Consider the following 14,113-nt stretch of genomic DNA (forward strand, 5'->3'; position numbering starts at 1 on the left):
GTGCTTATAATTCCTACATTATTTTCTCACTAATTATCTTGACCTAGGCTAACATTCAAACCATTAATCATTTAAAAAGACACGGTTGCTCTTGAGGTAGAAAGCTATTAAAAGTCACCTATTATGCAAAATCCACTTGTTCATGTCTTTTATACATAAACATGTGTCCCCTTTGTGGAAAGAGACTCTGAAAGTTTCAGGAAGAAAGATTGGCTCACTTTTTGTCCTGATTCATTTATATAAAAACCTGTCTGAAAATCAGCTGATCAGATTTTGGCCACTTTATGATGTCATAACGATTGTTTGGCTTGTGTAACCATTAGCCAATAAGCAACCAAGGTAACACCCGCCCACCTTACCACCTGAATCTCCTCCTAGAGCACCATTGTGTTCTTTTTAACCAAATATCTCTCAGAGGGGCGTGGGGAGTGGCTCCTTATTTTCATCTAAAGTAACAGACTGTGGCCGTTTCTCAATCTCGAGGAAACTGGCTTCCAAGCCAATATTTCAAGGATGCTACGTCATCGAGTGCCGCCGAAGGACTGTTCCAATCTCCAGCATACTTGGAATTCCACCGAGGCCGCGTCCTTGGTTTGGGGGAAATTTCGAGGCTGCACATGGGTAGACTTTGCGTCATTAAAAACCCCACAATGCTTTGCGCACGGACCAATTTCAAAAACCCTTGCGGAGAATGGCTGAACCGACGCAGCACATATTTAAATGTAAGTATGTAGTGGCATAGAACATGTGTTGGTAAATATGTCACTTTGTTACATTTGTTTGTTATCACCAAAAATGTGTTTTGTGAAAGTAAAGCAAGTTCATAATTAGATAGACATCGTGAGGTATTTATTTTCGGGACAGTTTATGTTGAAACCGTTAGAGAGAGTGGCACACTTTTTAGCCTGTTCCATTCTTCTTCGTTTTCCGAAGCCGTGGCTTGGAAGCATACTTGCTTCGTTGCTGAAGGAAGTGACTTGGAAGTACGCGACTACCAAGCCTGCATCCTCGAGATTGAGAAACGGCCACAGTGTGCTTTTANCATTAAAGTGTTATCAAAGTTGGTAAAGGTGCAGCTATTTCTACTGACTTTGTATATATATATATATATATATATATATATATATATATATATATATATTGTATACAGGGTAGCTTGTGAATTTACTCCAGCTGTAACTAAAGTCTTATTTAAGTGTTGTTTAATCCAAATCTGAGAAGCAACTAAATGTATTAAATAAATGTATTGTAGTAAAATTACACTTTTTACCTCTGTACTGTAGTGGAGTAGAAGTACAAAGTAGCTTAACATGGAAATACTCAAGTAAAGTTGTACAAAATTAGGTACAGTACTTGAGTACATCTATTTAGTTACTTTACACCACTGTCTATAACAATGTTTTGGAACTACTTTCATTCAAACTACCTATTTAGCAATATATATACAAATATCTGTATTATTCTCCAAGAGTAAAAAGTTAATAAGTTAAAGGATAGTACCAGCAGAAAATCATTACACCATGACCTATAAATGATTACTACTCCTCTTCATTACAGATGATGTAAGCATATCTGTTGGAAATACCTGTTCTGCAATGTGCTTCAAACAGCTCTCATTACTTCCTCCTTCTAACGTCACAGTATTTTCAGCCCTTTTGCCGTGTTTTGATCACAGAACACAAAACTTCCAGAGCTGGAATTTCTCACCGTGATCATAAACAAGGAAGTAAAGTGTAAAGATGTTTTCACGTGTAGTAATTTAATTGTTACGTTTTAACAATAGACCATGCAATAGACCTCATAATTAAGAGACTTGTCACAATGTATTCCTTTTTTTAACAAAACTTTAATGATTATATATTATAACATTATGTACAAATACATTTCATTATAAAACAGAAACTGAGAACATGAAAATAATATTCTAAATTGCTCTTACAACTGAGCTGATTCTTGTGTTGCATTGCCAGTGTCTCACAGTTCAGTTACTGAATAACTGAACTGTGAAACATCATTGGTTTCACAGTATGAGGGTAACAGGCAGGAAAACGGCTCCATCGTCTCTCTTCAAATACCAGCCTTTGTGGACTTCATGTGAACCATTTGTGCTTTATTCCTGCAATGAGAATTGATCCTGTTATAATTGGATTCAATCTTTTTGTTTAAATGCATTTCACAGCCTGCAAAATATCACAGTTTCTGAGTTATGTTGCACAATTGTTTGAAATGAATCTTACCTTAAACGGTCAACATAGTACATCACCCAGTTCAAAGCAGGGTCGGTGCATGCTTTACCCTTCTTTGTGTGGAAACTATGGATTATAAGAAAAGAAAAAAGATTATACACTTATAAACATAAATGTTATGGGGCATACATCTTTAATGTCTGGTTGTGAAGGAGGAGATACTCACATGATGGCACTGATAGGACACAGCTCTGTGACTGTCTGGACAGAGTACCCCTTGATTTTAGGAAATGGTATTTTGGTTTTCATGTAATTTCGACAACATCCATGCGCTGTGAAAAAAGGAGAAAAGATCATGAGATACTGGATAGAAAAAAACAAGTTAAGAGAAATGCATCTTCATATCAAAACATAAAACCATATAGGAAAAGCATTTAAAATCAAACCATACAAATGAAGGAAACTATAATACCTGAAGATGCATTTGTGGCCAGCAGACAAACGGTGAGCAGTGTGATCACCATCACTGAAGCTTTGATTGACACCATGTCTTCTTCTGTGTTGGCAGCAGAGACTCTGAGCTGTTCTGTCCTCAGGCGGTGTCAGGGAGGTTGTGTTCATTGAGCTGTCAAGGACTGCCGCCTTTTATAATTCTCAGAGGTAGGAAACTTCCACATGGAAGAGATGAACATATTACAACATCACAGAAAAACCCCGTCAATTTCCCCTTTAAAAAAAAGAGAAAGGGTGGGGGGAGGATACACACAGACACACACACACACACACTCTCACACGCAGGTAGCAGGAGCATTGTTGTTAGTAAAGATAGTGCTGACACATGTGCATGTGTATTTCTAGTTTTAATCAGATCTTATTAAATAAAAAAACTCCATAATGTAAATTCGAATGTAAAAATAAGTTGTTAGGTCAAACTTTTAAAGCTTAAAGGTCAGTCAACCCATAATAATTCAGTGTTGTTTTCTCAGGGATTTTACTGTCAATATTAATGGAATATTATTGTTGATTAATGATTATGCATGCTACAAAAATATCTATATATAAGCCATTGTATCACTTGGCATGTCAACCATATATAACTATAAGAAAATAATGAAACCTGTAATGACAAACCAGTATATTAGACAAAAAGTTTGTTACGTCTTTCCATCACCACTCCTAGATACAAAGAGTCAAGTGCTACATGGGAAGTGACACAGGTGTGGCTACTTCTCTGTGTGACTTTACCACACAAAACACTGGGAAAGGCAGCAAATATTTAATCAAAATAAAAAATGTACTTAAAATGTAGTTAGGATAAAGACATCGTGTGACACTGAAGACCTCTCTTTGGGCCCCCCGTGCATAAGTAGGTTGCTTTGTGGCTGTACGGAGGTTATTATCTAGGCCGGAAGAACACGTACCGTGCATCAAAGGAAAAAGTGCACTGAAATGGGTCATGAACCACTTAATGTGTGTCCAATTGTGCATCTTGAACTTTCCAACAAACCCACACCATACTTTAATTGTCATAACTCACCTCTGATTTCCTGCAACGTGCATTTACAAGTCATTACTATGCAACTGAATTATTGTCTCTAAATTGCACCTTGGCAGTGAGACAATACTCACATCACCATGTATACATAGTTATTGTTCACTATAAATGTTCCACCTGTACAGACTGAAGACATTTATTTTCCATGCAACTCAAATGTAAAAGATAAAATCTACAGTTTATGTTCAGGTGAAGTTAAAATGAGGCATCAGCAGCCTCCGTTAGGTATATTAATTGGGTATCTTCCAAAGGTACTGTCTTTTTTGTAACGAAAAGTTTCCAAAATACATATGGAAATTGGGGTATTGCTTTAAAACAGACATTAAATAATTTGAGCCTTGCCTTAATGAAGAGGCTATTTTAGGTAACCAGTTTTCTGTGAGAAAGAGACATCAAACGACACACAGAGAGAGAAGGGGTTTCTGCAGACAACTCAGCTAACTTTCAATGTGCATTTTCTCACAGCCCTCTCCAAACCAGTGAGAAGAGTTGCATAAGAGTTGAATGTTGAAAAAAAGCAGGACAAATATCAAAAGTTTTACCAGTAACATGACAAAGCCAAGGCAGTGTGACTCTGAGCCAGCACGCACAATACCAGGACCCTGAAACTGAAGCAGTTAAATTAAATTCAGCATTATTCATTTTATACCTAATCAGACATTTCAAAAATGTCCTCTTTGAAAATAGGTTTTCGAAGCATCCAAATGAAGAGCTCTTGCTTTCTCATAGACTGGATACATTGACGTTGTTAATAAATGTTTAGCATTTTGATGAAAAATAAACAGTGTGACATGTGAGACGTTTCGTAATACAAAATGTGTTTCATTTGACTCTGACTTGCTTGTCACACCCCATTTCCACAATTTGCAAGTTACTGTCGTGTATACAAGCATTTATAAGCAATGGTTATGTGTGATATTAACCAAGGGTGTGTTAGGTTTAACACATCATAACATTAATTAAAAAAGTAATTGGATAAAAGGACAATACATAATGATGTGTGGTCATAATCATAGAGGACATGTCTTGTCTACATTGCTTCATAATGTTGTCTATAGCAAAAGAGGTCAGCAGGATGTAATGTGGTATATTGTACATTGTATTGTTTTCTCTCAGGTCTGTCTTGAAAAAGATAAAGATCTCAATGCCACAAACCTGTTACATGCAGTAAGAAGTATTGAGAAATTGTTATTCGGTAAAGGTTGCAATACAACAACATACAAATACTCAAGCACTTCATTATTGTGTATTGACAATAAAGTAATCTAATCTAATCTAATCTAATCTTAAATGTGATGGTCCCTGAAAGCAGTAAATATGACTTTAGTAATTATTGATTGAGGACAATGTTATCCTGTATTCATTTTCTGCAGAGTTTAAACTATTTTCCTTCAGTGGGTCTTTCGTTGGTAACTTTTGCTGAAAGGAAATTAATGTAATATTTCAGGCTCAACACAAGTTATATATTTTGCATTACTTCACTTCAGTCTTTCTTCATTTTGGTAAAGCACTTTGAATTGCCTTGTGTTGAAAGGTGCTAGATAAATAAACGTGCCTTGCCTTGCCTTCAGATTTAAGAACCTGAACAGAAAGGACAGTACAACAATCTTAGTTTTCATTTAAATCATTAACTTAAGTCATCAACAATGAGTTACGAATTGGAATAAAATATGTTTCCCCCCCCCAATGTTTTGTTAGAATCAACATGGGAGTAAACAGATGCATAGAGACGATGTTAAAACTTCCTGTTGTATTTTACTTTATTTATCAGTAAGCTTGCCAATGTCTTATTGTTGGTCTTCTAGATCTTCTTTAGATTGCTTGAAATATGAAATGTCAGCTTCTTCAATCCATTTTGCTCTCAATTTGCTCTCAATTTTGCTCACAAACGCATCCTGGGCTCTTTGGAGATATGAATCATCTAAGTTTATATTGCAGTCTCATAAGCTTCTTCTTTATCAATACCTTTCAATTCTGCTTTAGATCATAACTGACTGATTTCCTATATAAGATACTTTCTTAGTTACTTTCCTTTTCCCCTTTATTAGTACTCTGTGCATTTTTTAAACAAATAATGTACATTTTGATCCTTAAAAAACATTGAAAAACATGTGACAGTACAGTGTGTAGTTCACAGTCCTGGCAGTAGGTGGCGGGAGAGTAAAGCCTGACAGGAAGGATTCACTTCATGAATGAACTGCTGATATCCAAGCGGAAGAGGATTTATATTCCATCTTCAGCAATATGATAATATGATGTGCCTGCTTTGGAAATAACTGGCAGTCATAATAATATATGTCATGCTTCTGGATAAAAAACTCGGTGTGGTTGTAGTTATATTTGTTAAACCATGATAAGATGAAGCGATACAGAGATGCTAAGTATTATGCTTGTGTGCATGAGAAGCTAGCTCGAGCTAACGGTTAGCTGCTGTGTTACGCCAGCTACGAGGGGAAAGATGATTAAAAGAGGAAAACGGTAAGGTACAGAAGTACAGAAGAGAGCCACACAAAAACATGCTATGTCTGTAAAATTACAATTAAGTAAAGAGATATATTCAAACAGGTTCTCTCATGTTTCTCTCCTGCTGTGGGTAACATAAATTAAAGGTAAAATAAACATGTGTGCTTACCACTGAGTAACTACAAAGTTTTGCCATGTTTCCCCCTGATATTAAACACCTAAAAGACACTTTACATACATGCAATGGTGTAATGGTGTAAGTATATCCATTGTAAAATTCTATTATATGAATTGTTGTGGAATTATGAAGGAAAGTGAACTGATTGTGTTTGATTTGGTTCTGTCACATAATATAAAAAGGAAAAGGGAAGACAGTCACTGATTTATAAAAGGGTGAGACTTCCACCTCTCTATTTACATCTGCAGCAATGTGCAGCTTTCTATTGGTACATTTGCAGAAAACCACAATCTTTCGAAAAATATAATAAAACTATCTTTTGTTTTAGGTGCAATACCAGTATGAAAGGTACATGGCGGCTGTGAGGATGGTCACAGCTGGCTGAGGTCCACCCACTGTCCCGGCAGGTGATATCCAGGTTGTGAGAGGAGCCATGAAAGAAGCCGGCAGGGAAGGCTCTGGGCTAGGCGAGGCTCTGTTCGAGGACCTGGACTTCCCCTCTGACGACAGGGCCCTGTTCTCCGACAGCTCCACGCCCATCGCCACGCTGCAGGGAGAAGTCACCTGGCGACGTCCTCAGGTCAGTGACGCTGTGGAAATGCCAGCGTGCATTCCTCTGTTTGTTTTGTTCATGGGTTATGATTGCATATCCAGTGTCTTAATTCATTTTTGGCAACCAAATAAGTTGCATCAGTGAGAAGAATTTCTCATGTCAGAAGTTCAGTGTTATTTTGTACTATTTAAAAACACTATATTAAATATTAGATATGTATACATTTATTTTTTCTATTTATGTCTATGTGCATCATCTTGGAACCCGACAAATTATAGATTGATAAAAGCATATTGGGAGAGGCCTTGAGCTCAATATTAACAACTTCTGATTCAATTTGTTGGAACTTAAATTAAATAAGATCAACATTATTGGCCTACATTCAGTTTCAAACACTTAAAAAACGTTCTGCGCCTAATTTCTTTTACCACGAAAACAACAAATACCAGCGTTATTGACCATTTCTAAATCAGCGTCTTTAAATATACGTCTTTTTCACAACTCCAGGAGATCTGCCAGTCCCCTGCTCTCTTCCCTGACGACATCACCCTTGCTCATGCTAAACAAGGCTTATTGGGAGACTGCTGGTTCCTCTGTGCCTGCTCCTTCTTGCTCAAAAACAGATATCTCCTGAACAAGGTACTAAAGCAACAACTGTATTCTCATTTAGATGTGATCAAATATTATCTGAAGCTCTGGCATTGTACTGAATCTGGAGAAGCGAATGATGTCAGTGGCTAGACTAGCTTGCTGTAAAAAAGCATGTAATAAGCCCATTATCCACCGTACCTCCTATACTCTGTGTCTCTTTGTAGGTGTTACCTCCACACCAGCCCCTGTGGGGGGACAGCAGGTACAGGGGCTCCTTCCAGTTTTGTTTTTGGAAACTGGGACATTGGACAGAGGTGACAATCGACGATCGCTTACCCTGCATTAACTCCACTCCCTGCTTCTCACGCTGCCACTCCCCTGCTGCCTTTTGGGTAGCCCTGTTGGAGAAGGCCTATGCCAAGTAAGTAGCTCCAGGAATTTCCCTCTACCCACAATGCACTTTGATTAAAGATAGTTTTTTAAGGTGACACTGGAAAGTTTGAACAACTCTGATTTATCCCCAAGTGAAGTTTGGTTATCCCGTTTTCTGTCCCTTTCACCTTCTTTAGGCTTCATGGCTCTTATGAGCGGCTGTGGGCAGGGCAGGTGTCTGAGGCCCTGGTGGATTTGAGTGGGGGGCTGGCGGAGCGCTGGAGCTTGGGAGAGTCAGAGGAGGAGCAGAGACCAGAACAGGACAGTGACCAGGTCAGGAGGAGAAGGCTGGACCTGAACCTCCTGTGTTCAGTGAAGGAAGAGTGTGCAGTCAGCTGCTCCACTCACAGCAGCCCTGGAGGTCAGAAAAAAGTAGATTTCATGCAGAAATAAGTGATATGTTTTTATTTGTATGTTATCATTGCCCCCTCAACCTCATAGATTCAAAATAGTAATATTGCAATGCAATTCAGGCAACATTTGAGAAGGGTGTAATAATATGCATAATAAGGCATAATATATTGTTATATATTGCATGTATATCATTTGCATCTAATACATTTAAAGGAAATAGCTGGCCCTTGAAAAGCTAAAAAAAACAGAGACCAGGTTTCATAAAACTTTCTTGTACGATCCAAAAAAACATACGCAATTTTTGTTCTAGCTTAAACATTGAGAAAGTGATTTCAATCCGGTGTCACCTGTTGACCTTGATGACTGCTGCAGGTGCCAGTGAGCTGGATCAGTACCATGCGCTGACTGTCATGGAGTGGTTGGATGTGAAGACGCTGTCAGGGAGCAAACAGCTGCTGCTCAGGATCAGAAACCCCTGGGGAAGATGCTGCTGGGGCGGGGCCTGGATAGGGAGGTAGGCATGTGTCTGCTTATGTGTTTCAGAGTTAAGATTAAGAGATGTGTCTTCAGACGACAGCACCTAAAGTCTTTGAGGAAGGCCCAGAGAAAGCACCTTTCAGACTTGATGTATTGTCTGAATTCACGCACACCATACCTCTCTGTCTGCAGTGGTGCTGGTTGGAGTTCTGTCGACCCTGCCTTGGCTTCGGACCTACAAGCCAGGGTGGCCGAGGGCGAGTTCTGGTTGGATGAGACCGAATTCCTGTCCCAGTTTGATGATGTCACAGTGGGCTACCCCATCAGTGATGAAGGGCACCTTAAGAGCATCTATACTGGTAATTTCTAAAGACCACATCTTAAGTGCATTATGAGGACATTCAAAGTAAAGGATAATGCTTTTATAATGTTTCAAGACTGCACGAATTAAAACACACAATGCTTTCTGATACACTATATAAACATAAAACATTACACATGTGAATTATAAGTGTTTTATGGATCTTTTTCAATTGTTAAAGGCTACAGGTTGACTGAATACATCATGACTTCCTATACACACCTCAACAATCTACTGGACTATTATACTATAAAAAGCCACAAAATATTATAAGTTATTACTGTATTTGTTAAATATGTGATCATACATATACTGACGATGCATCCGTAATATTGCATGCTTCATTATGGTGTTGACTACAGTTAATAAGATGGTTTCATAGACAGTGTAATTAATTAGGGTAAACCCACTACCTTTGACCTCCTTGGCTCCCCTTTTTAACCCCCATAACTCTCCTCTCTGACAGGAAGTCCACTGACACACTACCACCAGCTGGCAGGCCGGTGGATGGAGGGTCACTCCGCTGGTGGCAGCCGAAACTGCAGCAGCTACGGCAGCAACCCCAAGTTCTGGCTCAAAGTGTGTGAGAGAGGAGAAGTGCTAGTGTCCCTGCTGCAGCACAGAAAATGGAGGAAGACAGAGAATTGCACACAAACGCCATTAGAGGATAGCAAAAACACAAAACACCAGCACTACCAGGCTATCGCTCTACACATGTGGAAGGTTTGTCCCATGGCTTGTAAGGAAGATAAACGTTTGTGTCCTTGCATTGTGTCACTAATGTGTTTTTCCTGCTGCTAGGTGGAGAAAAGGCGTTTCAATCTTAGCCGAATGTTGAACAAACCACCTTGTGTTTCTACTCACTGCCACGCCTACGAGAGAGAGGTGGTTCTCCATCAGCAGCTGGAGCCTGGGTTCTACCTGCTGATCCCCAGCACCTACCAGCCAGGAGCGGAGGCCCGCTTCCTCATCAGGGGGTTCTCCTCCTCCCCCACGTCTCTCAGGTAAGGACAACTTTCAGAGAGAGTAAATAAGCTCCTATTATTTATTTAAAAATACTCAAAACATAAAATACATCCAGGTTATGTTTCTTTGTGTGATTATAACGTTTGAACAAATTCCAATTTCAATTTTTTCGCCCGTTCAACAATCTCTTAATCATACATTGTTGATATTATTAAGCGTCTTTGAGCATTAGGAAAAGCGCTATAGAAGTCCCATTTATTATTATTATTATTGTTAACTGTTTTATGACTATTATTTATTAATTTTAATTTAATTAATCATGATTTATGATTTATTTGTGCACACATTCTTTTTCTCCATACCAATAAAAAGGTATCAGCTGGTAAACAGTGACATCTGCTGGTCAATTAGTCACCTCACAATTTATTTTCTCCACATTTTCCTATTTCCATGTTTTGCCATATGTGCTGCAATTGACTTCAATGAATTCTATCATTACAATATTGGTGTCCTCCTCAGTGCCCTGAAGAGCCCAGTACCTTCACTGCCGTCAACAACAGATGGAGAGTGGGAGACCTGTTACTTCCAGGGCTCGTGGGTGGAGGGAAGGACAGCTGGAGGAAGCAGGAACTTCCTGTCTCACTGGCAGAACCCCTGCTTCCCCTTTACAGTTTGTGATGAGTCAGCAATGACGTCAGGAGTTAATGTCAGGATTACCCTGCGCCAGAGCCGCCCTGACACGGACCTCCACCCTATTGGCTTCCACGTTTATAAGGTCAGTCAAACAAAGGGAGATTACCAGTGTCATGTAGAGTAACAGCACATTCAACTCAATCAACACACTCTGTTCAATGCTTTTTCTTTTTGTGCATTCTAACATTGAAACCTTTAGGTGTTTAAGCTAACTTTGCATTTGCTCACATACTGTAGTTGTATGTCTGTGAATTTTCTTAGGACCAACAAATAGCCTCTTATTAGGGTAAAAAAGCAATAATGTATTTGTTTTTCTTTGTTTTTAGGGGCATGTGCCCGTTAATCAACCTGAGAGTTTTGAAAACATTAATGTAAAAGTGAGATGGTTAGCTGTCAAGTAGTTTGCACTGGTAGACCAAACACAATAAAAAAAATAGTTTGTGTATATTTTGGTCTTAAAGGTGGGGTAGGTAATTTTGGAGAAACCAGCTCGGGTGCGCTAGAATTTGAAAATACACCGCCGGAAAAAATCTGCCACTTCCTTACAGAGCCCCTCCTCCAACACACGAACGTGCACATGACCAATGAGGGCACGAGATAAGTTTGTGCACAGATGGAAGGCTGACAGGCAGGTAGGCCATCCAGTGGATGGCCTACCTGCCTGTCAGCCTTCCATCTGTGCACAAACTTATCTCGTGCCCTCATTGGTCATGTGCACGTTCGTGTGTTGGAGGAGGGGCTCTGNACCTGCCTGTCAGCCTTCCCTCTGTGCACAAACTTATCTCGTGCCCTCATTGGTCATGTGCTTGTTCGTGTGTGTTGGAGGAGGGGCTCTGTAAGGAAGTGGCAGATTTTTTCCGGCGGTGTATTTTCAAATTCTACCACACCATCGAGCTGGTTTCTCAAATTACCTACCCCACCTTTAATGTCNTGACAGGCAGGTAGGCCATCCAGTTATTTTAGCCGTACTATGGCTTCCACAGAGGACATTCTTTCATGGATTTTGTGTCAAAGCACTTAAGATATTCATTGCTATCGGGATGTTAAGAGCATTCCATGGAATATAACACAAAGTGTATCTCGATCCGGTTTCTCAAACTTACCTTTAATAATATCTTCAAATAATATGATACATAATAATATCTTGAAATGTAAGTTAGTTGTTAGTGTCTGCAAGTTTACCATTAATGAACAACACTAGCCTGTGAAGAAATAAATATTAAGATTGCTATTGATTATAACTCTACACTGCCTGAGCCTTTGATCTGTGTGCAGTTGTCAGAAGGAGAATCCCAGCAGACATTACCCAGGGACGAGGACCCCGCGGCCAGTTGTGTCCCTCACTGCTTCACCCAGGATGTCCTCCTGGCCTGCTGCCTCTCTCCTGGAGCTTACACCATCGTGCCCTCCACCTACAGGCCTGACTGCTCAGCCAGCTTCACCCTCAGCCTGGCCCGCAGAATACACAGGTAGGACATATTGAAACAGTATCTTTAGGTATTATTATGTCATCGTCATAAATAATGGTGGTTTTGTGTCTTTTTTAGGAAGGTGGTGAAAAGCCAGGAGAGACTGGGAAGAGCCATTGAAGAGGTCAGTTATTGGAAATAATTTAGTACTGTTAAATGAGAAAAACGACTTGGTAACACTGACTGACAAATCTTCCTTATCCCACCAATCAACCCGGGTTTTGGTCATGGTGATTTACAGAATCTATAAAATATACCAACATTTACATTACAAAAGGCAGAATTTCTATTATCTAATTAGATATATAATAATAGATGGCTAAAGGAGGACAGGAATTTTAGGATAAAAGTACACAACTATATAGAATAACGTTTTTAAGTATTAACCACAAACATTCCGTCAAAACATGTTTTGTCGCAGCCCTGGCATTATGTTACATTATGGTAAAGAAACTGTCTCTATAACCTGTGCCAGTGTTTCAATTTCAACGAAGCTCAACAAATCAAATGATTATGATTTTGGAAGCTTGATGGTAGGATGAGGCAGAGGGGCAGCAGCTTGACAGCAAGTCATTCCTCCAGATCAATTCAATTCATAACCCTTATGCCTACTTTAAAAACCTGCAATTATAAATCTGTGTTTGTGTCAGAGGATGGCAGCACTGACTAATCGCTTTTTCTTGCTCTTGTCTCTCTGGGCGGCAGATCTCTCACATCTCTGTGATGCAGAGCTAGTTCTCTGGGACTGTTGCTGCTCCGCTGACGTCGACTCACCTCCCGGTGCCTCTTGGCCCATGATGAAAGAACCAGCTCTCCCATCCACCCTCACCATGGAGGATGTGTGTGTTTGTGTGTGCATGTATGTGTACCACCAGTGGCTGAGAAGGCAGGCACATTTAGTGGGAATGTGTGTGTCGGGAGTCCTGGAAACCCCTTTATCCTAACCCACTGAGGCTCAGGGCTGATGGGCAGCCACACACTCATCGGCGATTAGGACATCAGAGGTTGTCGGTGGGCTGGGCTGCTAATGAAGTATGACGGGACTGGCTGGTGTAAACAAACAGCCGCCATTGAAGAGGGCCGCCGATCCTCTTGCTCATTCACTCGCTGGTGCGCCTGCCGGCCCGGAATAAAGGGCCCTCTCATGAAGGTCCTCACAGAGGGGCAAGGGGCGAGGGGATGGTCTCCGACAGCAGAGCCAACCAAACCACACCACACCATACCGTGCCATACCATGCCAGAGCTTTCCTCCCATCCCTGTCCCCCAGACACTCTGCACCCCACCTAGCTTGCATTGTTTGGCCATATACACAGACACAGGGTTTTCTTAGTACCTCTTACCCAACATGAGTACCATCTGGACTAACACCAAAGTCAGGCTGGACCTAAAGAAGTCCATTTTGTTCCTGACTCCATCCTCACCCCCCAGCTCCCTTTTTGTCCCCCCAGACTCGGTCCACAGCTCTGCCTGGACCTGAACAGAGCCAGGGTTTGATGTTGCCGCCAGAACAGATGACAAGCGGACGGGTGCAAGGGATGAAACGAAGGATGCGGCACATCAGAGGAGGCCGGTTCATAAGAAGAAGCCGCCAGTCCTTTTTTGTGTTGAGGCTGCGTATGTGTGGTGGTGTGTGTCTGCCTGCTTGTAGCCATGTCTGTTTCTTGAAGTCACAGGGTTTCTGGTTATTCATTTGAGCCAGTGTTAACAGAGACATTTCAGAAAGCTATAATTGACTAATTAGGAGTGGCTGTGTATTTATTATGTTTGGGAGTGAGATTTGTGAATAATGAATAAAATATTAAAACTACTTGGTGGTGATGTAATTAAGCTTTAA

General features: G+C 40.3%; 2 protein-coding genes across 3 annotated transcripts; one reads left to right on the top strand and one right to left on the bottom strand.

The window, feature by feature from the left end:
• Positions 1 to 1,834: 1,834 nt before the first annotated feature.
• ccl20a.3 (chemokine (C-C motif) ligand 20a, duplicate 3) lies at positions 1,835 to 2,813 on the bottom strand. The gene is made up of 4 exons (XM_010785451.1): positions 2,659 to 2,813; positions 2,413 to 2,518; positions 2,238 to 2,312; positions 1,835 to 2,116 (listed from the first exon to the last, which is right to left on the bottom strand). Exons 1-4 carry the CDS (start codon positions 2,732 to 2,734, stop codon positions 2,068 to 2,070), a joined length of 306 nt encoding a protein of 101 aa, XP_010783753.1. The 5' UTR covers positions 2,735 to 2,813; the 3' UTR covers positions 1,835 to 2,067.
• A 3,136-nt stretch (positions 2,814 to 5,949) lies between these two features.
• Positions 5,950 to 14,061, top strand: capn10 (calpain 10). Of its 2 annotated transcripts, none has more exons than XM_010785453.1 (13): positions 5,950 to 6,224; positions 6,711 to 6,962; positions 7,443 to 7,574; positions 7,751 to 7,947; positions 8,096 to 8,319; positions 8,685 to 8,826; positions 8,982 to 9,148; positions 9,617 to 9,873; positions 9,952 to 10,154; positions 10,636 to 10,891; positions 12,085 to 12,278; positions 12,357 to 12,402; positions 12,984 to 14,061. In XM_010785453.1, the coding sequence occupies exons 2-13, from the start codon at positions 6,816 to 6,818 to the stop codon at positions 13,011 to 13,013; spliced, it is 1,995 nt and encodes a 664-aa protein (XP_010783755.1). In that variant the 5' UTR covers positions 5,950 to 6,224; positions 6,711 to 6,815; the 3' UTR covers positions 13,014 to 14,061. The 2 variants fall into 2 exon arrangements, with proteins under 2 accessions (XP_010783755.1, XP_010783754.1); XM_010785452.1 differs by having other exon boundaries at positions 5,950 to 6,219.
• The last annotated feature ends 52 nt before the right edge of the window (positions 14,062 to 14,113 follow it).

Source organism: Notothenia coriiceps, unplaced genomic scaffold (genome assembly GCF_000735185.1).
Source record: "Notothenia coriiceps isolate Sejong01 unplaced genomic scaffold, NC01 NC01_scaffold00027762, whole genome shotgun sequence".
NCBI classification, from domain to species: domain Eukaryota; kingdom Metazoa; phylum Chordata; class Actinopteri; order Perciformes; family Nototheniidae; genus Notothenia; species Notothenia coriiceps.